This window comes from Garra rufa, chromosome 3, assembly GCF_049309525.1.
Source record: "Garra rufa chromosome 3, GarRuf1.0, whole genome shotgun sequence".
Lineage (NCBI taxonomy): Eukaryota > Metazoa > Chordata > Actinopteri > Cypriniformes > Cyprinidae > Garra > Garra rufa.
The window spans coordinates 12,448,201-12,471,871 of NC_133363.1; the positions used below are offsets into that span (position 1 = coordinate 12,448,201).

A 23,671-nucleotide genomic window follows, 5' to 3' on the forward strand; every position below is an offset into this window, starting at 1 on the left:
AACTCCACCAAATGTTTCGGGTGACTGTTTCAGTAGTGACAATTTTAGATACTTTTGGATCTAGCTCAAAGATGCTAATCAGCACATGGTTAGCTTGCACAGTTCTGAATAGTTGTACACATACAAAAACTAAATGTTATGAAATAACTCCCAAAAGAGTGTGCTTACTTGCAGAAAAAGGGTGTTTGGTAGTGACGTTCCTTAACGTTACACACCGATTTTCAGAATTTTGAACACATTTACCTCAAAATGATGGAGCCCATCTACTCACACCTTGTAGCTTTGAGAACAAGGGACATAGGAATATTTCCTGATAAATGTAGGTGTGTAGATCAAATTAGTCTCAAACAATGGACTAAAACATACACTGTTTTAGTAGTGACATGAAACTTTTTTTTACTTAAAGTTTCATAATTTACATAGAACATATAAAATAAATAGATATTTTTTAAACTTTTCGTTTTGAAAGAATCAAAAAGATACTTTTAAAAACAACAATGGAATAAATGTCAAAAATTATTTCAATGTCATTTTACTAAGTTAAAATTTATGGGTTAGGGTTTAGGACAGCCACCTCCCAATACCCAATAAATGATTTTATAATATTAAGCTTACTAATATTTTAAATATTATTGTGGGTTTCAATAGATAATAGAAGGAGCTTAGTAAACATCTAAATTTTGAATACTTAAATGCTTTTTAAATGTGTTTTTTGGTTGTAGGACAGCAATTTGTATTAATTCTGCAGAATGGCCTACATGAACATCTGTGTGTGTGTGTGTGTGTGTGTGTGTGATAATCACATTTTTGATCACATGCTGCTTCATTCTCAATGTCATCCAGAAAATAATGCCATTCTTCAACAACTAAGCTAATAAGCTTCTTCAGCCCACAGCAATCTCATGGCTCGACTACTGCTACCTCCTCTATGACAGCCGACCTGCATATTCTATATGTCCCCATGAGAGCAGAGTATCCAAAATATTCCTGTTTGACTTGTGTTTAACTTTCAGAGATTCTGTCATATCATCATTCTGCTCTGGTCTTTTCACTGGCTGGCTGTCTGTCCTATTGTGTCATATAATGTGCTTCTTGAAACTTGGATTTCGGTTTCTTCCATTAGACATCTTGAATTGTTGGATAATTGATGGTATTATTTTGCTTTATCCATCCAGACCCTGTATAGTACCGAGCAACAGACTAGACAGCAGGCCGAACTGAATAAGACAGAGAGGTAGTGTCTGGCATACTCAGACACTGTGACACAATGGACTGTGCAGTTCACCTTCTCAACAGACAAAACAGCCAAACAATGAGTCCTCTGCATTATCAGTCTGCAACTATTTTCCTTTTTGTTCATCAATTTATGGCAGTCTATGAATGCGATGAGCACAGAGCTTCTGTTTTTCTTTCACTCCAACAATGTCAGAGCACTATAAAGAAGTTATATGGCATGACAAACCAAACAAAAAAAATGCATTGCTATTTTTCCTGGATAAATTGTGCATCTACGTGTGGCCAGTAAATTGATAACATATAACAGTAAATTTATGTTCACATATTAAAAAGTCCTCTAAAATTCAACTGCTTTTACTTCCAGCAAATTTCTTAACATGTATAAATATTTGCTTTCGCATAAACAGACGCATCAACTGAAAGATAAACATGAACAGAAATAGAATAATGAGTCCCTGAGCGATATCAAGTCACAGTGAGTATCTTGTGTGGCCACCAGCTGCTTTAAGAACTAATATGCATCTCATCCAGTGCATCTCATGTACTGCACCAGATTTACCAGTTCTTGCTGTGAGATGTTCTTCCACTTGCAAGTTCTTGAACATGTCCAGAGGGACACATTTACATGTGCTTTGCAACTGCAAGAATGTTCAGCTGTCCTTCCTGTCTCCCTGTAGTAGTTTCAGGTGTCTTACATGACAGACACTTCAGTTTATTGTTAACAGCCACATGTGCAGTCCTCATGCCTCCCTGCAGCAGGACTTTGGCATGTTCACACAGGTAAGCAAGGTCTCTGAGCATGTTATTCCTGGTGTTTTTCAGTAGAAAGTTCTCTTTACTGTCCTGTTATTGTAAATGTGACCATACTGCCTGTAAACTGTTAGTCTCTAAAAGGAATAGTTCACCCAAACATGAAATTCTTTATTTAATTACTTACGCTCACGTTCATCTTCGGAACACAAATTAAGATATTTTTCATGAAATCTGAGAGCTTTCTAACCCTGCATAGACAGCAATGGTACTACCACTTACATGGCCCAGAAAGTTCAAATAAAGACATCAGTGGTTCAAACTGTAATTTTATGAAGCTACGAGAATACATTTTGTGTGCAAAGAAAACAAAAATAACTTAAACAATTTCTTCTCTTCCCTGTTGTGTCCCAAATCACCCCTATACCATATGCTTACTTACTATCTGCTTCAATACTTCACTAATATAGTGCACTTGAAGTAGAGAATAAAAATGAATAAGTAAATTCAGAAACTAAGTGAAAAAGGCTGTAAAAGCCATCTTTATCTGGGACATGGGAATTTTTTAGTGCAACCCTAAGTGCATGAGTATTCTCTAGTGAGTGCACATCAGCTGTACACTCGTTACCGCACTGCATCATGGGATTGAATGAGTGCACTCGATAATGTCCACTATGATTTCAGACACTACTACAAATGACTGTCCTCTGCAGTATATAATGTGATAGGAAGCGATTTCCCTACAAGTTCACTTAGATGTCTTAGCACAGTAAACACAGGTGTAGATTACCACATTAATTATAGACATATTCCACTATATTGACATTCAGAAACTGTTCAGATCTGTTTTTTAATCTTCCCTGAAGAGTATGTCTATCAAACTTCTTTTTGTGAAATGTTTTGCTTGTGCTATCTTTCTTTACAATAATGGCACTTGGTTTGACATTTTCTTATCTGCTCTATTGCAGTGACATTTCATATATTTTCCCCACACAAGTGTCTTTCAAAAGCCTGTACTGCAGATGTGATGCAATATATTTTAGGTCATACAGTGGGGAAAATAATTATTTGATCCCCTGCTTTTTTTTTTAGGTTTGCCCACTGACAAAGAAATTATCTATAATTTTTATGGTAGGCTTATTTAAACAGTGAGAGACAGAATAACAACAAAAAAATCCAGAAAAATGCATTTAAAAAATTATAAATTGATTTGAGTGATGACTCAGTACTAGTGGCAAAGCCCTTGTTGGCAATCACAGAGGTCAGACACTTCTTGTACTGTAGTTAGCCACCAGGGTCAAGTACTGCTCACTGCAGAGCCAAATGGCCTCCAGCTCCACCTCTCTTGATGTCCAGCTCCACCTCTGAGTGAACAAATGGGTGGAGTTAAGGTTAGGGATAGGGTAAGGGGTAGGGTTAGGGTGTGGTTAGGTGTCTATCTCCACCCATTACCTCCAGCGAGGGGGAGCTGGAGCTCCAGCTCCTCCCATATGGCTCTGCAGCGAGCACCCTCTCACCAGGGTTGCACACATCTCAGGAGGGATTTTGTCCCACTCCTCTTTGCAGATCTTCTCCAAGTCATTAAGGTTTCGAGGCTGATGTTTAATAACTCGAACCTTCAGCTCCCTCCACACAGATTTTCTATGGAATTAAGGTCTGGAGACTAGCTAGGCCACTCCAGGACTTTAATGTGCTTCTTCTTGAGTCACTTATTTGTTGCCTTGGCCATGTGTTTTGGGTCATTGTAATGCTGGAATACCCATCCACAACCCATTTTCAATGAGGGAAGGAGGCTTTCACCCAAGATTTGAGGTACATGTTCCCTTTGTCCATCATCCCTTTGATGCGGTGCAGTTGTCATGTCCCCTTAGCAAAAAACACCCCCAAAGCATAATGTTTCTACCTCCATGTTTGACGGTAGGGATGGTGTACTTGGGGTCATAGGCAGCATTTCTCCTCCTCCAAACATGGCGAGTTGAGTTAATGCAAAGAGCTCAATTTTGGTCTCATCTGACCACAACACTGTCACCCAGTTCTCCTCTGAATCATTCAGATGTTCGTTGGTAAACTTCAGACTGGGCCTGTACATGTGCTTTTTTGAGCAGGGGGGCCTTGCGGGCACTGCAGGATTCAGTCCTTCATGGCGTAGTGTGTTACCAGTTGTTCCCTTCCGGAGGGAACTCTACGCTGCGTCCTGGCGGACACTATGGGAACTGCCTTCAGCGTGACCGGTTCTGAAACAAGGTATAGAATAACGACAGTGAACTTGACACTGGCCGGCGCCAGCCCGTGACGTCATCAGCAGGTGCCTGCTTAGTATAAAAGCAGGTGCCTGAGAGCACAACACCATCTTTTTGTCGGACGGAGGTCTGTGCAGGGCCCGAGGCATGGCCCCGAGAAGCAGCGTCTCGTTCCCTGTCCTCAGGGAACAGGGGTTACATACGTAACCTAGACGTTTTCTTGGAGACTATGGTCCCAGCTGCCTTGAGATCATTGACAAGATCCTTCTATGTAGTTCTGGGCTGATTCGTCACCATTCTCATGATAATTAAAACTCCACAAGGTGAGATTTTGCATGGAGCCCCAGACCGAGGGAGATTGATAGTTATTCTGTGTTTCCTCCATTTGCGAATAATCACACCAACTGTTGTCACCTTCTCACCAAGCTGCTTGGCGATGGTCTTGTAGCCCATTCCAGCCTTGTGTAGGTCTACAATCTTGTCCCTGACATCCTTGGACAGTCCTTTGGTCTTGGCCATGATGCAGAATTTGGAATCTGATTGATTAATTGCTTCTGTGGACAGGTGTCTTTTATACAGGTAACAAACTGAGATTAGGAGCACTCTCTTAAAGGGAGTGCTCCTAATCTCAGCTCAATACCTGTATAAAAGACACCTGGGAGCCAGAAATCTGGCTGATTTATAGGGAATCAAATACTTCTTTCACTCATTAAAATGGAAATCAATTTATAACTTTTTTTAAATGTGTTTTTCTTGATTTTTTGTTGTTATTCTGTCTCTCACTGTCAAAATAAACCTACCATTAAAATTATAGACTAATCATTCCTTTGTCAGTGGGCAAACATACAAAATCAGCAGTGGATCAAATAATTATTTTCCCCACTGTATATGTAATATTCTATATTGTTTTGATGTGACATGACATGTCAGGGGGGAAATGCAACACAATTTTGTTCAACAAAAAGCAATTAAACTGAACTCATTGAGAACTGCTTTGCCGTGTGCTTGATAATAACTCTGTAAAGTATTTAAAGTCAGGAGTCTTCAAACTTTCCTGTAAGTGTTCTACTTAAAGGTACTTTGATAATATTGCATTTTATTCTTTGTAATAAAATGAATACTATATTTGACAAATACGATAGAAATCTTAAACACTCAAAATAAAGACTCCACTCATATTTTAGAAAAAGCTTTAATTGTTCATTAAAGTGGTTTTCCCTCATGCGGGCCATTGAGATCAGCTGACCATCTGAATGCCACTCACTCAATCTCAGAGCCACCATTAGTTACTGAATAAATTAATCATATCACACAGTCATATTGCTTGTTTAAGATGACGAATAATAGCCAGCTAAACAAAGATTAAAAATACAATCTTTTTTTGCATCTTTAATTGTCAGCTACATTATTGTATTCATTATTTTAAACCGTGCTTGTGAAATTACATTGCCTACAGCACGTAGAGGTGACCTAGTTATTTAGTTCTAGATCTTCATGCTCAACTCAGTATATTCAAGTATACCTTGTCAACAAATGAAACCTAGTCCCGTTAGGACATGCTCACTCCTGAGACAGAAATCAATGACTGGGCTTTACAAAGGGTCGGCCAAGAATCAACTCCATTCTGGGTCTCCAGATCCCATGTCAAGATGAAATTTAGTTGCTCACTCCTCCTTGTTCACTGAAGTCTATAGAAAAGGAAGGGAACACTTCAGATACCTATAGTTTTGAATAAAGTTTTAGAATAAAAAATTATATAGACTATTTCCTAACTAAGAAGGAAACATTAAACACAGTTAAAGTTAAGTAAAGCAGCTTCAAGGTGTTTTGTCAATGTTATTAATGTTATTAAATTGGACTAGTCTTTAAAATTAAAGGCATGAAGAACATTCTGGCAAATGAGGTATATGAAAGATGACAGATAATGGTGCACGATCAGCATCAAAAATTTATTTCTCCATAACTCTTGTAGAATACAAAATTTTATGAATGTTCCCCTGAGTACAGCAGGCTAATCTACATGCATCTACTCATATGATTTATATATGTAAGAACAGAGATGGATTAAAACTTACCTTGTCTCCGCCAACATTCATTAGGGCTTCTAATTCCTGCTTCCAACCAAGGAGCTCCACCAGCTTTTTTACCCCACTAACTACGTCACCCAGCTCAGCCACGTCATTGTGACGTTGGGACCCCCAAGCAAACGGCCCCACAAGATCTCGATTTATCAAAAGCCGTGACACAGAACCACGCACAGCACCAGCCAAGCTGGAAAAGGGCTCCACCTAACAATTCAGAAAATAGACAAATTTAGAAAATAGATAAATCAACAGTGACATCTGCTGGGGATGTAGTTCCATTACACATGGACTATTTCTGCAAATGGTCTGCAGAGGGTATGCTGGTATAATTGGTATAAATTTTAAGGAGAAGTTCACTTCCAGAACAAAAATATACAGATAATTGACTCACCCCCTTTTCGTCCACGATGTTCTTGTCTTTCTTTCTTTAGTCGTAAAGAAATTATGTTTTTTGAGGATATCTGGCATTGGCATTTGGCATTGAGGACATTTCAGGATATCTCACTATATAGCGGACTTTTATGATGGCCCAGAGTTTGAACTTCCAAAAGGCTCTAAATAATCCCAGCCAAAAAAGAAAGGTCTTATCTAGCGAGATGATCGGTTATTTACTAAACAATTTACAATTTATATACTATATATATATATATATATATATATATATATATATATACACAGTATATACATACAATTTATTTAACCTCAAATGCTCGACTTGTCTAACTCTGCGTGAACTCTGTGTATTCCAGTTAGGGTATGTCAAAACACTCCCATCTCATTTTCTCCAACCTCAAAATCACCCTACATCTCTGTTTTACTGTTTTTTTGTAAAGGACGTTTGATCTTCTTTGCATGTTCACTTTGTAAACAATGGGTCGGTACTTCTGCAGCAATGTATGACGATTTGAAATAGGAGTTTTTCGACATACCCTAACCGTCTTGAACTGGAATACACAGAGTTTACACAGAGCTAGACAAGATGAGCATTTGAGGTTAAAAAGTACATAAATTGTCAATTGATTTTTGAAAATAACAGATTTCGCTAGATTTCGCTTCTTCATCGGCTGGGATCGTTTAGAGCCCTTTGAAGCTGCATTTAAACTGCATTTTGGAAGTACAAACTCGTGAGCACCATAGAAATCCACTATATAGAGAGAAATCCTGAAATGTTGTCCTCAAAAAACATAATTTCTTTACGACTGAATTAAGAAAGACATGAACATCTTGGATGGCAAGGGGGTAAGTAAATTTTTGTTCTAGAAGTGAACTTCTCCTTTAACACAGCCATTTTTGTCTAATTATAAAAAAAAAATTATAACCTCCTCATATTAATTGTTGGCCACTTGCAGCACCTAAAATATACACCCTCCCTTTTATTTATATATATGATCAATATCACACTCGTAGCCATGCATCAGAAACGAGTGATGCAAACACAGAAATTGGGAAAGAATCCCTTAATTCGCAAAAACGTTTCTATGCTTTCTTGAGGTGGTTTTTAAATTGTGCGAAAAAGAGTTGATGTGAATAATGGGAGATGGAAATGCATTATGTGAATAAATTCCTTCATGAGCACCAAAAAAGTTATGTGACTTTATGGGACGGGATAAATTGACCAACCAGTTGACCGATCTCACTGCACAGCATCTGAAATGTTATTGTTATTCTGAAATGCCTGAGCAAGTCTGTTGCCTATATAATTGCCTCACAAAACTGTCTTGCAAGACTGCGTTCCCAAACAGCCAGTATCCATCTCCTATTTAGTTTCATCTGCTCTTTGAGGCGAAAGTAATTTATTATACAGTTGAGGTCAAAAGTTTACATAAGCCTTGCAGAATCTGCTAAATGTTAAATATTTTACCATAATAAGAGGGATCATACAAAATGTTTAATGATAGTTGCTTGTGACAGTTAAACTGCCTGCCTGTTATTCAGAAAAATCCTTCAGGTCCCACAAATTCTTTGGTTTTTCAGCATTTTTGTGTATTTGAACCTTTTGCAAAAATGAAGATGATTTTGAGATCCATATTTCCACATTGAGGACCACCGAGGGAAATGCTTACTCATACTTCAGATGGAAAAACAATGCATTAAGGGCTGGTGGTGAAAACTGAGAACCTGAAACATTTGAATCTGAAGATCAGGGTCAATTTTACTTATTTTGTTTCCTGGATACATATTATTATCTTCTGTAGCTTCTGAAAGGCAGTAAAAAGATATTTAGGCAAAATTAGAAAAATGGACACATCTACATTCTGCTCAAAAGTTTACAGCCCTGGCTCTGAATGCATTTCCTAAATGTTTTTCCTAAATAACAAATAACATGCATTTTGTATTATCCCTCTTATTTTGGTAAAATAATAAACATTTTGCAGATTCTGCAAGGTGTATGTAAACTTTTGACCTGAACTGTATATGAAAATGATTATATTCAGTGGCTTCTTCTACTTTTCTTAGTGATATTTAGCGCCAGTTTATCAGGACTCATTGGATGGAAATGGTGCTTATTTGCAAATGTTTTATGCAATATTCCAATTTTGCACTTAAGTTAAATTTACATCTTTGGATGGAAATCTGGCTAGTGTTTCGTATAGCATGTGTATGTCAATCAGCTTGCTTATATCACTTTTGCACTATTGCTTATATAACTTATATCACTGGTAGTTCCTATTGTGCTGGGTTAGACCCTACTCTGAAGTAGAAGCTAATTTATTCCCTCTCAAAAGGTCTTCCTATAACTCCATTAATACCTAGTTCCTGGGGTGCTTATGCTTAAAAGCCCCTAAAGACTCAACTATATAAGTGCAGGAAAACCAGACATGTCACATCAACACATAAATTAAGGCAACTAATGGGTTTAAATGTATTAAATGGACTTGGTCTCACACTGCATTTGCTCAGTGGGTACAAATCCAAAGCTAAGCTTTACAAGAAGCTCATTAACAGATCCAGAAGCTTTTCCTCACCTCTAGAGATGTTCCCATGACAATAAGTAAGTCTGCTATCGGGAAGTCTGTAAGGTATGTGAAGAACTGCTGAGGGAGCTCCTCACCAAAGAACACAATGTCAGGCTTGATGATTCCTTTACAAGTAGGGCATTTGGGTATTGTTCCTTCCATGATATCATTCTATTGGGATAAAACAGGACAACCACCATAACATATACAAATCATAGAAAAAGAATATTCTGTCAGAATGAGGTTGTGACATGTTTGTTTATAAATGATAGTATATTATAGAATAGTTAGTCATTAGTTTAGTGCAGTTCCAGGGGTAAAATATGCAATACCATAGTTCAATGACACATATTTACCCTGAGTTCCTCTCCCTTGTAATCCCTTCGACAAACTGTGCATGTGGCCGTGGCAAATGTTCCATGTGCCTCCACCAACATCTTTGGGGGGATGCCAGCCACTGAAATCAATAAAAGATCAATGAAATTCATAAATATTTACACAAACTCTGATGCTGCTTGATCTTTTGATACTAATAAATAACAGATAACAGATAAAATAAACTAATTATTATATGAACCTGGAGCTGGTTGCCCCAGCTCTGTGTAAGATACAACTGAGCCTAGTTTTGACGTGAAGGGGTGCTAAGTTACAACTTGTGTACTACTAAATATTTTTGTGTTGCACTATTTAAGTTGAACTTAAACATGTTAAAACATAACTCTATGTATAAACAAAATATTTACGGAAGACTTCAGTCCATATGTGACCCTGGACCACAAAACCAGTCTTAAAGGAGTAGTTCACTTTCAGAACAAAAATGTACAGATAATGAATTCACCCCCTTGTCATCCAAGATGTTCATGTCTTTCTTTCTTCAGTCGTAAAGAAATTATGTTTTTTGAGGAAAACATTTCAGGATTTTTCTCCATATAATAGACTTCTATGGTGCCCCTGAGTTTGAACTTCCAAAATGCAGTTTAAATGCAGCTTCAAAGGGCTCTAAATAATCCCAGCCGAGAAAGAAGGGTCTTATCAAGCGAAACAATTGGTTATTTTCTAAAAACATTTACAACTTATCTTCTTTTTAATCTTAAACACTCGTCTTGCCTAGCTCTGCATGAACTCTGTGTACTCCAGTTCATGACAGTTAGGGTATGTCGAAAAACTCCCATCTCATTTTCTCCTTCAACTTCAAAATCATCCTACACTGCGGCAGAAGTACCGACCCAGAGTTTACAAAGTGAACGTGCAAATAAGATCAAAGACCCTTTACAAAAAAAGGTAAAACAGCGATGTATGATGATTTTGAAGTTGGAGGAGAAAATGAGACCCTAGACCCTAACTGTCATGAACCGGAATACACAGAGTGCACACAGAGCTAGACAAGACGAGCATTTGAGGTTAAAAAGTATATAAATTGTATTTTTTTTTTTTTTTTAGAAAACAGACGATTGTTTTGCTAGATAAGACCCTTCTTTCCTAAGCTGTGATCGTTTAGAGCTCTTTAAAGCTGCATTTTGCAAGTTCAAAATTGGGGGCACCATAGAAGTCCATTATATGGAGAGAAATCCTAACATGTTTTCCTCAAAAAACATAATTTCCTCACGACTGAAGAAAGAAAGACATGAACATTTTGGATGACAAGGGGGTGAGTACATTATCTGTAAATTTTTGTTCTAAAAGTGAACTACTCCTTTAAGTAGCACGGGAATATTTGTAGCAATAGGCAAAAATACATTGTATGGGTCAAAATTTTTATCTTATGACAAAAATCATTAGGATATTAAATAAAGATCATGTTCCATCAAGACATTTTCTAAATTTCCTACTGTAAATATATAAAAACTTAATTTTTGATTATTAACATGCATTGCTAAGAACTTAATTTGGACAACTTTAAAGGTGATTTTCTAAATATTGTCATTTTGCACCCTCAGATTCCAGATTTTCAAATAGTTGTTTTCAATAGTTGTACCTTGGCCAAATATTTTCCTATCCTAACAAACCTTACAATTTGAAAAAGCTTATTTATTCAATGCTTATTTATGATATGCAATTAAAAGCTTGTTTATTCAGCTTCCAGATGATATATGAATCTAAAACAAAATGACCATTATGATTGGTTTTGTGGTTCAGGGTCACCTAAATGATAATGTTGACATTTACACTCATTCACATTTAAAAAAAGCATTATGTCAATGACACGCCACTCTGTGCATCAGTCCATGTTGCGCATGTCAAATAAAATAATCAAAAAAATAGTGTTTCTCTTTGTATCAGTATTTATCATTATTAATTTCAAATATAGTTCATGAATGTTATCTACATATAAAAATACCTATTATGTCCATGATTAAGTATTATCAAAAGAACTTCACTCACTTCGCTCTAGTCCATCAATGTTTTGCGTGTACATCCTGAGTAGTTGTCCCTTATCATGAAGCAAACGAATGAAGTAGTGCGCCAGATTGGGTTGGTAATTACCAGGATATAGCTCTTTGGCAAGAGAGAAAAAAGGGTTTGGATTGTGATGAAAGTAATTTATTTCAAATATGGCCTCAGCGTAGGGCAGATTGTACTGTTGAAGGTTGTCATAAAGACCGCTGCCAGGCGTTCTGTGGGAGAAATAAGACTTGAGAAAAGTTGCAACCATCTCAAAGCTCTACTAGGGGACAACTGTCTTTTGAGTCCTACTTTACCTGAAGTCTGGGATTCCACTAGGTGTGCTGATACCTGCCCCTGCCATCACCACAATTCTTTTGAACTTGTGCTCTCTGATATTTTCTGCAATGTCCTCCAGAGTCTGCTGGCGAACATCGCCACGGCTTCCTCCAAATAGCCCTCTTACTCCACCACATCTTATAAAGGCAGCTCTGCCAGGTCAAAATGTTTGATCAAAGTTCAATTCACTGAGAGATGTCTAGGATTCACTGGGATCACAAATAAAAAAATAAAAGAATACTTACGGACAGTAATGGAATTGTGAAAAAAATACAGCACCCTTCTGTGTGTGAGGAATATGTGACAGTATCTTTTGATGGGCAAGGTTTGTTCTTGACAGATCTGAGGAAAAGCATCATTGTAAGATTCTCTCCTACCACGGGTCAAAAAGAAATAACTGCATTACAAACTAATCACCCAAAAATAAGCTACATTGCACACATAGTAGTAATGCACACATAACACATAATATTTTCAGCGCAGAAACAGTAATACATCAAAGTACCACGATTGTCAGTAACGACATGGCATTTGTAACACAGTTGCAACAGTACAAAATAACTACAGTGTACAGCAGAAACATCATAACTATTTCAGTAACAAGACAATACTTTGTCTAGTAGACAGTCCTCTTCTCCATAAGGATTTCTCCGTAAAACAGCGTATGCACACATTTAGACCCGTTTTTAAGTACAGCATAATGGACTCTGGCTAGTACTCCTAATTTGTCAATAGGCATACATTATTTCAGCGAATTTGCTGTAGTAAATAAAAACATGCAGCAACAGAGTCCCACTGGTGACGCACTTATTACCGTAACAGACAGTTTTCATAAAAATATGTGACAGAGGAAAAACGCACAATAGCCTTTTATTCTCACACATGTATGCACTAAAACTCGTTGTATCAATAAAACATGACTATATTATGATTATTATTACAGGCTTTTATATAAGCGTTATGTACAACTGATTTTAGTTAAAGATTTAAAATGCGTAATTACTACAGTACTTACGATTGGATGTCACGAATGGAGCATTTCTGGATGACAGCTTGTTCATTCTTGTTTACAGCATAGATATATATAAGTAGATACCCCATTGGATCGCTCCAAGCACGTAGATGCGTCCGCCATTTTGGAACGGTCCACTTGACGTCATTCACCATACTGTAGGTTCGCAGACCAACGGCTGTTCAGGACTGTGGCATTTCAAATATTCAGTGATTACTATGGTGATTTACAAAGATCTATGGGTGAATGACGTCAAGTGGACCGCTGCAAAATGGCGGACGGCTTACGTATAAAGGCCCATAGAAACAGTCACTAATGAGGCATCTACGTATATATATCTATGGTTTACAGGGTTGCAATAATAAAACATATACAAATAAACTACATAGATAGTCAAAATATGAATTATAATTATTTATTTATTCATTATAATTAATTCACCTTGATGTGCATTGTGTATGCAAATATATTTGTAGGCTAGTATGGTAGGTAGGTCATGAGATATATAGGAGATCAGCGGTACATCGTGACTTTCAGGCAGAATCTAGGATGCTAGATGTAAAATATGTTCTTTCACTGGTAGAGTCCATATTTTCATAGTTAAATATTTCTTTTTCACCAAAACATACCCACTCTGGCACTCGAACTATTTCTTGTGTATTTAATAATTTTGTCTATATGCTAAGTAAAAGCCGGACTTTAATTTTGCTTTTCTGGATCGCGATGTGACGTCACTACGGATGCGCCGCGGACTTTTCATCAGTCCGAGGAAGTAAGCTAGGTGAGTATTTTTGAGTGATTTTAAATGCAAAAGTCGATAGAAAACATTTAAACGTGGTTTAAATGGTTTACACATGTGCTCCAGCAACATAGCAATTTTACAACGCCGTTTTGTGTTAGTAATGTTAAATGAATGTGGAAGTAATATTGCTTTATGTGCAGCTCAAATATTTTCTTTTTTTAATTGCTCAAACATTACTATAATAGTAAAGAACATTTACACAGCAGCAGATATTTACTTTGCATGGCATTTTCAAATTATTTTGGTGTAGAGTTTTCTAAAACTTTTTATGTCTTTAATTTTTTTGAAAGTTCAATTAATATTCCAGAATGGCATTTTTAACTGCAAAAAAAAAAAAAAAAAAAAAAAAAAAAAAACTATGTATGTACTATACAACTAATCCATATGAATCATCTTCTTAAATTAAGAAACATTCCATCTGGTTTAGTGGCATTGTTTACATTCTGTGCCACCAATATGGTAGATTTATGACGCATTGTGAAAACACTCTATTACAATCTCAGACTGTAATCAATTCTTCAGATTGGTGCATCATGTTCAGTTCAGTTACACATATAAGATAACCTATAGTGTGGTGCATAAGTTGGACTTTTAACCTTTTAGGCCCTGTTCCTGGCTGGAATTAAAATAAATTTTTGGTTATCCGATCACAAGTGGCCTCCTGGTGATTCTGCGTCTTTTCTAGACCAGTCCTTCTGAGGCTTCTAGGTTAGAGTCCTCATCAGCATAAAGATAAGTAAAACCATCTATTAAGTTGGCTTTGAAAAATTATTAAGTTTAAGGAGGGCAGCTGTAATTTCCACAATAATTTGTATGCTTTGTTACATCGCAGGAAATCTCGAAAAAAAGATTTGGTGTGCTTTCTCAAGACACGTCCCATATGTACGGAAGACTTCAGTCCATTAGACATATGTGACCCGTCACCCGGGACCACAAAACCTTAATAGCACAGGTATATTTGTAGCAATAGCTATTAACAATACATTGTATGAGTCAAAATGATCTATTTTTCTTTTATGCCAAAAACCGTTAGGATACTAAGTAAAGATCATGTGTTCCATGAAGATATTTTGTAAATTTTCTACCATAAATATATCAAAACCTAATTTTTGATTAGTAATATGCATTGCTAAGAACTTTATTTGGAGAACCTCTGATGATGCCAGCCCTGAAACAACATACAGCACTACGAAATTTTGCTATAAGTTTGATTGCAACATATAGTTAATAGTGTTCATTGTCTGTTTGATTATGTCATTTACTGATTTTATCATACATACCATACAGTGGTGTGAAAAAGTGTCCCCTTCCTGATTTTTTTTAAATTTTTTGCGTGTTTGTCACACTTTAATGTTTCAGATCATCAAACAAATTTAAATATTAATCAAAGATAACACAAGTAAACACAACATGCAGTTTTTGAATGAAGTTTTTTGTTATGAAGGGAAAACAAAATCCAAACCCACATGGCCCTGTGTGAAAAAGTGTTTTCCCCCTAAACTTAATAACTGGTTGGGCCACCCTTAGCAGCAACAACTGCAATCAAGCGTTTGCGATAACTTGCAATGAGTCTGTTACAGCGCTGTGCAGGAATTTTGGCCCACTCATTTTAGCAGAATTGTTGTAATTCAGCCACATTGGAGGGTTTTCGAGCATGAACCGCCTTTTTATGTCATGCCACAGCATCTCAGTAGGATTCAGGTCAGGACTTTGACTAGGCCACTCCAAAGTCTTCATTTTGTTTTTCTTCAGCCATTCAGAGGTGGATTTGCTGATCATTTTGGATCATTGTCCTGCTGCAGAACTTAAGTTTGCTTCAGCTTGAGGTTACGAACAGATGGCCGGACATTGTCCTTCAGGATTTTTTGGTAGACAGCAGAATTCATGGTTCCAGCAAGTCTTCCAGGTCCAGAAGCAGCAAAACAGTCCCAGACTATCACACTACCACCACCATATTTTACTGTTGGTATGATGTTCTTATTCTGAAATGCTGTGTTACTTTTAGGCCAGATGCATTGGGACACACACCTTCCAAAAACTTTTGTCTCATCAGTCCACAGAGTATTTTCCCCAAAGTTTTGGGGATCATCAAAATGTGTTCTGGCAAAACTTTTACCTTTATGTTCTTTTTGCTCAGCAGCGGTTTTCATCTTGGAACTCTGCCATGCAGTGTCATGTTTGCGGGGCTGAGAGATGAGGTCTGGGTCCAAGGGCAGGTAAGTAATTTTTAATTAAACAAACACAAACAAACAAAAGGCCAACACGGCACAACACGACTTGAATACAACACAAACTAAACAGAACTGAAAACCAGGTCAAGGAGACAGGATCCGGGAAACACAGAAACAGACAGTACTGAAGACAATGCAGCCAGAATGAGGAGTGGGAAGTGGGCAACTTTATAGTCTGTATAATTGTGAACAGGTGTAGGTGAGACGAGTGTCATGATCACAAGACAGGTGTACACAATCAGCGGAGTGAAGTGCAGGAGGAAGGGAAACAGCGACATCGCGTGGAGGAGGAAAAAGCTGCAGCCCAGAGTCATGACATGCAGGCCATTTTTGCCCAGTCTCTTTCTAATGGTGGAGTAATGGACACTGACCTTAACTGAGGCAAGAGAAGCCTGCAGTTCTTTAGATGTTGTTGTGGGGTCTTTTGTGACCTCTTGGATTAGTCGTCGCTGCACTCTTGGGGTAATTTTGGTCAGCCGGCCACTCCTGGGAAGGTTCCCTACTGTTCCATGTTTTCGCCATTTGTGGATAATGACTCTCACTGTGGTTCGCTGGAGCCCCAATGTTTTAGAAATGGCTTTATAACCTTTTCCAGACAGACATATCTCAATTACTTTCTTTCTCATTTGTTCCTGAATTTCTTTGGATCTCAACATGATGTGTAGCTTTTGAGGATCTTTTGGTCTAATTCACTTTATCAGGCAGGTCCTATTTAAGCGATTTCTTGATTTGCGAACAGGTGTGGCAGTAATCAGGCCTGGGTGTGGCTAGAGAAACTGAACTCAGGTGTGATAAACCACAGTTATGTTTTAACGTAAAACAACCCTTCATTTAAAAACTGCCATGTTGTGTTTACTTGTGTTATCTTTGATTAATATTTAAATTTGTTTGATGATCTGAAACATTAAAGTGTGACAAACATGCAAAAAAATAAATAACCAGGAAGGGGGCCAACACTTTTTCACACCACTGTATGTACATCAATTTGACATACAGTAGTCACCACTAGTAAGCTACTAAATACATTGTGGAAACCTAAATTTTCTGTACAGTTGCTTTGCAATGATTTGTATTGTGAAAAGCGTTATACAAATTAACCTTAGATTGAATTTCAAGTGAACAACCTTAAAATTGCAATTGTCTCAATATTTTATTTTTTCTCGGCCAAATATTGTCATATCTTAACAAAGCATACATCAATGGAAAGCTTACTTATATATCTCAAAAATTGACCCTTATGACTGGTTTTGTGGTCCAGGGTCCCATATCATGTGTTAGGTGAGTAGGCAGCAGATTTCCTTATTGCCATATTTTGTTTTGTAAAGTACTTGCTATGCAGCCTAGTGCTTATGCAGGAAACATGGGTGCGGCTGCAACCACATGGAAATTATTAAAATGGGGGAACCTTACTCAAAGCATCTCCTAAAATGGAGTTTCTTGAAGTTTTACATATTACCAAGTGCATTTCAGCACCTCTAGAAAAACCTGTGATGGGCAGCACAAGTGCTTTGATTGGATGCTTTAGCTGCATTTCTACCTTTGGTTCTCTTTGTGAAACTGTGCCAAGCTGGGCCACCTGGTATTGTCATAGTTTTTTTCTCCTACTGTGGTGCTGCGAAATTAGAATAAGAATGTATGAACATAGCTGCGGGAACGAGTGGTGCTGCAGCACCCCCCGCCGGGTCTAAGATTTTCCTTGTGGCCCTTGATCATCCCCAAGATAGTTATGTGATTAATTCTATATTAAATTGACCAGAAATATAGTGCGGTTGTATTTTTTTTGCATGCCTCGTGGTGCGGCTTACTATTTAAATGTTTTCTGTTCTCATGTCAGATATGTATGTATGCATTTATGTACCAAGAGACCCTTAAAAACCACAACAAATACCTTGTGTGTCTGCGCACACTTGGCGAATTAAGCTAATTCTAATTCTGGGTCCCACATCCCTACATCTCCCCCTCACTGACAGAATTTCATGTGAAATGTTCACGCGATATTACCATAATTTTAGATTCCGACATGGAAAAATCATTCACGTACAAAACCGGCAACTATGCTACCTGTGGATTATGGAGAAGGTCAAATCTTCACTATCCCTCTCATATACCTCAGGCTTCGTAAACACAGATAACTTCCTAATCTGGGGAAAAAGAGAATCCACCCACAGATACTGCAACAGATCTGGGAGAGATTAGAAAGGGTTGAAGTAGATCTGTTCACATCATGAGAAACCACACAGTGTCTGCTGTTTTTCTCACTAAGGGAACATGATGTGACACTAGCCACTGATCTGATCTGCTTGTTCTCTCAGTTTATGTGTCTAAGTATATGCGGCAGCTGTCTGTATGCTGCATGGACTTTAGTGAAATTAGTGAGTGCATGGTACACCTGCATATGTCCCGTCTTTAAGCCCATGAATGCAACATGGGATTTATATAATTGTCATCCTGCTTTGTATTAAGAGATTGCAGTGTAAAAAAAGGATTTGGTTGTTTATTTCCACAGGTTTGGTCCTGTAGTCCACCATGCTACATAGAAAATCATACAACACAATCTTCAGTGAAGTCACTCCCACAGCAAATCACCAATAAATGATGGAAGTATTTCCATTAAGTAGGCCATTGTGATTCAAGCCAACAGGAATCAAGTCTGATGTAATAACACATTCTTCATGACACTGTAATAAAGATGGAGTTTGTTGAAGAGAGCGAAGACGTCAGTGATGCTGAATCATCCAAGATGAATAATGAAGAAGCTGATGAACAAAGAGGTTGGTGTCCATCCGTGGTTGTTCAGTAATCACTTCTGAGCCATTACAGTAACAAAGTTTCAAGCAGTTTACCAGATTCGTCTTTTAAATGTTGTTTAATTTAAAATGTGTTCCTCTTCCTATGTTTATTCTAGATCCAATGGAATCAAACAAGGAATGTCAAGAACAGAATGAAAAGGAGGAGAATCAGGAATCTCCCAATTCCATAACTAGAGAAAACTCTTTTAGTTGTTCAGAAACTATGGAGAGTTTCTCTCAAGAAAGCACAGAAGACAGAAATGCTTTTGCATGCCACCATTGTGGAAAGACATTTTCACAAAAAGGACACCTAAAGTATCACATAAGAATTCATACCGGAGAAAGGCCTTACAAGTGCCCTCAGTGTGACAAGACTTTTACACAAAAAGGCCACCTTAGGGACCATATAATAACTCACACTGGTGAGAGGCCTTTCAGCTGCCCTCAGTGTGGAAAGGGTTTCAGGAGTAAAGGAAACCTTAATTTTCACATTAAAATTCACAGCCGAGAGAGGCCTTTCACTTGCCCGCAGTGTGGAAAGACTTATACTTGTAAAGGACACCTTAAGGAACACTTAGGAACTCACACTGGAGAAAGGCCTTTCACATGCCCACAATGTGAAAAGACTTTCACACGGAAAGGAAACCTTAATATTCACATGAAAACTCACACTAGAGAGAGGCCTTACACATGCCCTCAGTGTGGAAAGAGTTACACATCTAAAGGACACCTTAAGGAACACATAGGAACTCACAATGGTGAGAGGCCTTTTGCATGTCCTCGATGTGGAAAGTGTTTTACACGTAAAGGAAGTCTTAATAGTCACATTAAAGGTCACACTAGAGAGAGTCCTTACACATGCCCTCAGTGTGGAAAGTGTTTCCCAACTAAAGGACATCTTGATAGTCACGTAAGAATTCACACCGGAGAGAAGCCGTTCACATGTCCTCAATGTGGGAAGAGCTTCAATCAACGTGGACATCTGAAGCATCATATAAGAATTCACACAGGTGAAAGGCCTTTCTCATGCCACTTGTGTGGTAAAGGTTTCACACAGGCGCAAAGCCTCAAATTTCACCTGCAGTTTCACTCTGGCGAAAAGCCATTTGGCTGTGATGAGTGTGGTCAAAAATTTGTTTTGGATTCACTGCTGAAAAGACACCTGAGGACGCATTCAAACGAGCAGCCTTATTTGTGCTCTGTTTGTGGGAAGAGTTTTCTATTCCTTGACTATTTTAAACAGCACCAGAAAATACATAGCAGTGTGAAGTCTCATGTTTGCTCTGAATGCGGATATTCCTTCATGAGAATCAGAGACTTGGAGCGGCACAAAAGAATCCATACTGGAGAAAAACCTTTCAAGTGCTCACATTGTGGAAAGGGTTTCACTGAGTCTGGAAACCTGGTAAAACATGAAAGAGTGCATACTGGAGAGAAGCCTTACCACTGCCTTTCATGTGGGAGTAGTTTTAGACAATCACATAGTCTGTTGGCTCATGTAGAAAAGCACTGTCCAAAAGTCGTCACAGTGACCAACATTAAGGCTTCAGTTCCAAACACACTGTGTGAAATTCAGATGAACCCGATGATGGAATCTGTCCATCAGTAGCAGGAATAAGGCCTGTTTACACAGTTTACTGCGATAAACATTTTAATTTGAATGCACTTAATCTGTCTCTTTAGACTGACACGAGCATTAGCATGCGGTCCATGCAACATTTTTTTAAGTACAGGTGTTGTAATCTGTTTTCTACGACAGCGTTTTTGTCCCACGTGAAAAAAAAGATCTACAATTCTGAAAATAAAGTCGAAATGTTTCGAGAATTAAGTCGAAATGTTTCCAAGAATTAAGTCGAAATGTTTCCAAGAATTAAGTCGAGATGTTTCGAGAACAAAATTGAGATGTTTCGAAAAAAACAAAGTCGATATGTTTCGAGAACAAAGTTAAGTTTCGAGAACAAAGTCGAGATGTTTCGAGTTATAAAGTCGAGATGTTTTGAGAATAAAGTCGAGATGTTTGGAGAATAAAGTCGAGATGTTTGGAGAATAAAGTCGAGATGTTTGGAGAATAAAGTCGAGATGTTTGGAGAATAAAGTCGAGATGTTTGGAGAACAAAGTCTAAATGTTTCGAGAACAAAGTCGAATTGTTTCGAGAACAAAGTCGAATTGTTTCGAGAACAAAGTTGAATTGTTTCGAGAACAAAGTCGAATTGTTTCCAGAACAAAAACGAATTGTTTTTGAGAATAAAGTCGAAATTATAAGAATTAAATTGTAGCAGTTTAAGTTATAATATTTTGACAGTTTAGCCTGCGCATTCAAACGGCCCAGATTGGGAGCACCGGGAGAAGTTGCCAGGCCTCCGGAAATTATTTGAATATATGTGGGATTATTATCAGAAATAAAACTTATGTTATACTCACAGGGACAGTATGTTTGGAAATAATATTTCATGTCTTCGATTGCATTAATTAGGCCTATTTGTAGTGCGCCAGCCACCCAATAATAGCAATAAGCTTTGTGCTTTTGGTACTTTTAATGTAAAACAAAGTCTCAGCTTTCAAAATCTGTCAGATTTATATTGAAATACAAACAGTGCGTCTTACAATAATGTTTTTTGCACTCTTTAATGTTGCGAGTCAGATCGCTGTATTCATGTAAAATAATCGTTTTTCGATTACAATGAGACATTCGTTTCATGAAATGATGCTGTTTTCTTTGTGAAAATTCCACCACCTACTCCGCTAAAATGTCTGTGGCGTTCAATCTTTCATTCCTCGCATGTATTTCATTCCCAACAATAAAATGGTTTAAAGGTTGCAATGGACTCCTACTCATTAACAAGTTATATTGTTGTCTTTTCTGAGCTATATAAGTGACTTTTCACAAGCTGTTTTTTCACGGTATAATACAGTAAATGATTGGAAAAAATATTTAAAGTCTTCCATTCAATTTTTGTAGCAGTCATCCAGAAATCACAACAATTTTGTGCTTTGTTGCTTTTAATATAACACAGCCCAGCTTTCAAATTCTGTCAGTTTTATCACAGAATACAAATTATAAATGTGTTTTTTCTCTTTATTTCAAGTTTATAGCAGAATTTAAACATGAAGGAACATCAGAAGGAATTTTAAAAAAAGTATAGCCTAATTAAATGAAATCTGAAAATGAAATGTCATGTAATCAGAAAGATGACTCACATGCCTCTTAAAGCTGCCATAGAATGCATTGATACAATATTTTAAATTGTTCTCTGATATCTATATAGAAGGTATACGGCATAGGAAAGGGCAAAAAATCTCCAGAAACGGTTTTACAAGTCCATTTACAACCCTAGGATTTGTCACTGGAATGAAATGGTCTGTTATTGCCTTATTTGAAAGGTTTGTGAATATTAATGATGAGCTCTGCTCTGATTGGCTGTTTCACCGAGCTGCTCATCTCAATAGCTGGCACATGGAGGAAAATATATATATTTTTTAATGCTTAATTATTGCGTAATAGTCTGTGTTTTATTGGAATTGACCTATTTTTCAGTGGTCTTTTGCAAACACCAAAATTATATAAGAAGGAGGAAATGGTGGTGTTCGAGACTCATGGTATGTCATGTCCATGTACTAAACTTATTATTCAACTATGCCAAGGTAAATACAGTTTTCCATTCTATGGCACCTTTAAACTGAGGCGAATACAGCGATCTGTTACACCACATCAAAGAGCGTGAAAAATACATTTTTGTAATAGACATATTGTTTATATTTCACTAAAACACTGACAGATTTTGAAAGCTGAGACTTTGGAATATCTCCTGGTGCTCCCAATCCAGGCTGTCTGCATGTGCAAAAGATTAGAATATACTCTCAAAATAATATAACTTTAATATCATAATTGCTACAAATGAATTCTTGTAATTTTGACTTTATTATTGAAACACTTCTACTTCATTCTCATAGTTTTGACTTTACTCTCGAAATATTTAGACTTTATTGCCAAAATATTTAGATATTATTCTCTTCATATTTACACTTTAATCTCGTAATCTTAGATTTTTTTTTTTTTTTTTACTTTTTAACGTGGTACTAAAACACAGTCATAGTATTCCATTGCACTGCAAAGAACTGCACTTTTGGTCACATGCCCAGAGCCACTGCTCTTACATAAAACTAATAATTGGTGCGACTTATAAAAAGACTATTTTGCTGAATGATGGTAGATAGCAGAGAAGAGTCCGGAACTAGCTCTCGTCTCCATACAGTTGTATCTGGTTTTGTTTGATGAAACAATAGTTATATGAAAGACTGAACTGCTGTTTCAAAACAGTACTGTATATACTATTGGACCTTTATTTTCCATGTCAAGTTCCATTTGTGCACCAGGGAAATCTGGGTATTTCTGTTGCTCTATTAGCGCCACCTACTGTCAGACCTACTGTGAATTAATGTTTTTATTTAGCCTGTCTGTCATTTAAAACAATAGCCTGCAAAGACAAATCACATGCGGAAATCGGAACAAATGGTTGTGACTAACATGCCTTTATTTTATTCATATCCTGCATTTTGAAAATTGTAACTGTATTGCATGGATTTCACAGTTTTCTTTTTAAAATTTGAAAAATAACAATATTCCTGAACTCATTTTAAAAAATTAAGTTGACAAAATATTTGTGCCAAATATTAGGTAGGTATCTACCTAACTGATTCTGTTAGTGCAGTGAAAGATTTGTTACGTTGATTCACAACAAAATCTTGTGAGTTCATGAACCTTTCTTGTAAATGTTTGTTTCAGTGACAATGTACATAATTGTTCAAATAAAAGACAAATGTGTAATGGGCTTTATTTTGGTAAGTAAA

General features: G+C 37.2%; 2 protein-coding genes across 3 annotated transcripts; one reads left to right on the plus strand and one right to left on the minus strand.

The window, feature by feature from the left end:
- Nucleotides 1-5,402: 5,402 nt before the first annotated feature.
- sirt3 (sirtuin 3) lies at nucleotides 5,403-12,778 on the minus strand. Its single transcript, XM_073836854.1, has 8 exons — nucleotides 12,600-12,778; nucleotides 12,234-12,330; nucleotides 11,967-12,140; nucleotides 11,650-11,882; nucleotides 9,624-9,724; nucleotides 9,277-9,438; nucleotides 6,302-6,514; nucleotides 5,403-5,914 (listed from the first exon to the last, which is right to left on the minus strand). The coding sequence occupies exons 1-8, from the start codon at nucleotides 12,685-12,687 to the stop codon at nucleotides 5,891-5,893; spliced, it is 1,092 nt and encodes a 363-aa protein (XP_073692955.1). The 5' UTR covers nucleotides 12,688-12,778; the 3' UTR covers nucleotides 5,403-5,890.
- A 1,630-nt stretch (nucleotides 12,779-14,408) lies between these two features.
- Nucleotides 14,409-23,648, plus strand: LOC141330911 (uncharacterized). Of its 2 annotated transcripts, none has more exons than XM_073835711.1 (4): nucleotides 14,409-14,754; nucleotides 15,940-16,018; nucleotides 18,540-18,804; nucleotides 18,939-23,648. In XM_073835711.1, exons 3-4 carry the CDS (start codon nucleotides 18,723-18,725, stop codon nucleotides 20,429-20,431), a joined length of 1,575 nt encoding a protein of 524 aa, XP_073691812.1. In that variant the 5' UTR covers nucleotides 14,409-14,754; nucleotides 15,940-16,018; nucleotides 18,540-18,722; the 3' UTR covers nucleotides 20,432-23,648. The 2 variants fall into 2 exon arrangements, with proteins under 2 accessions (XP_073691812.1, XP_073691811.1); XM_073835710.1 differs by having other exon boundaries at nucleotides 15,943-16,018.
- The last annotated feature ends 23 nt before the right edge of the window (nucleotides 23,649-23,671 follow it).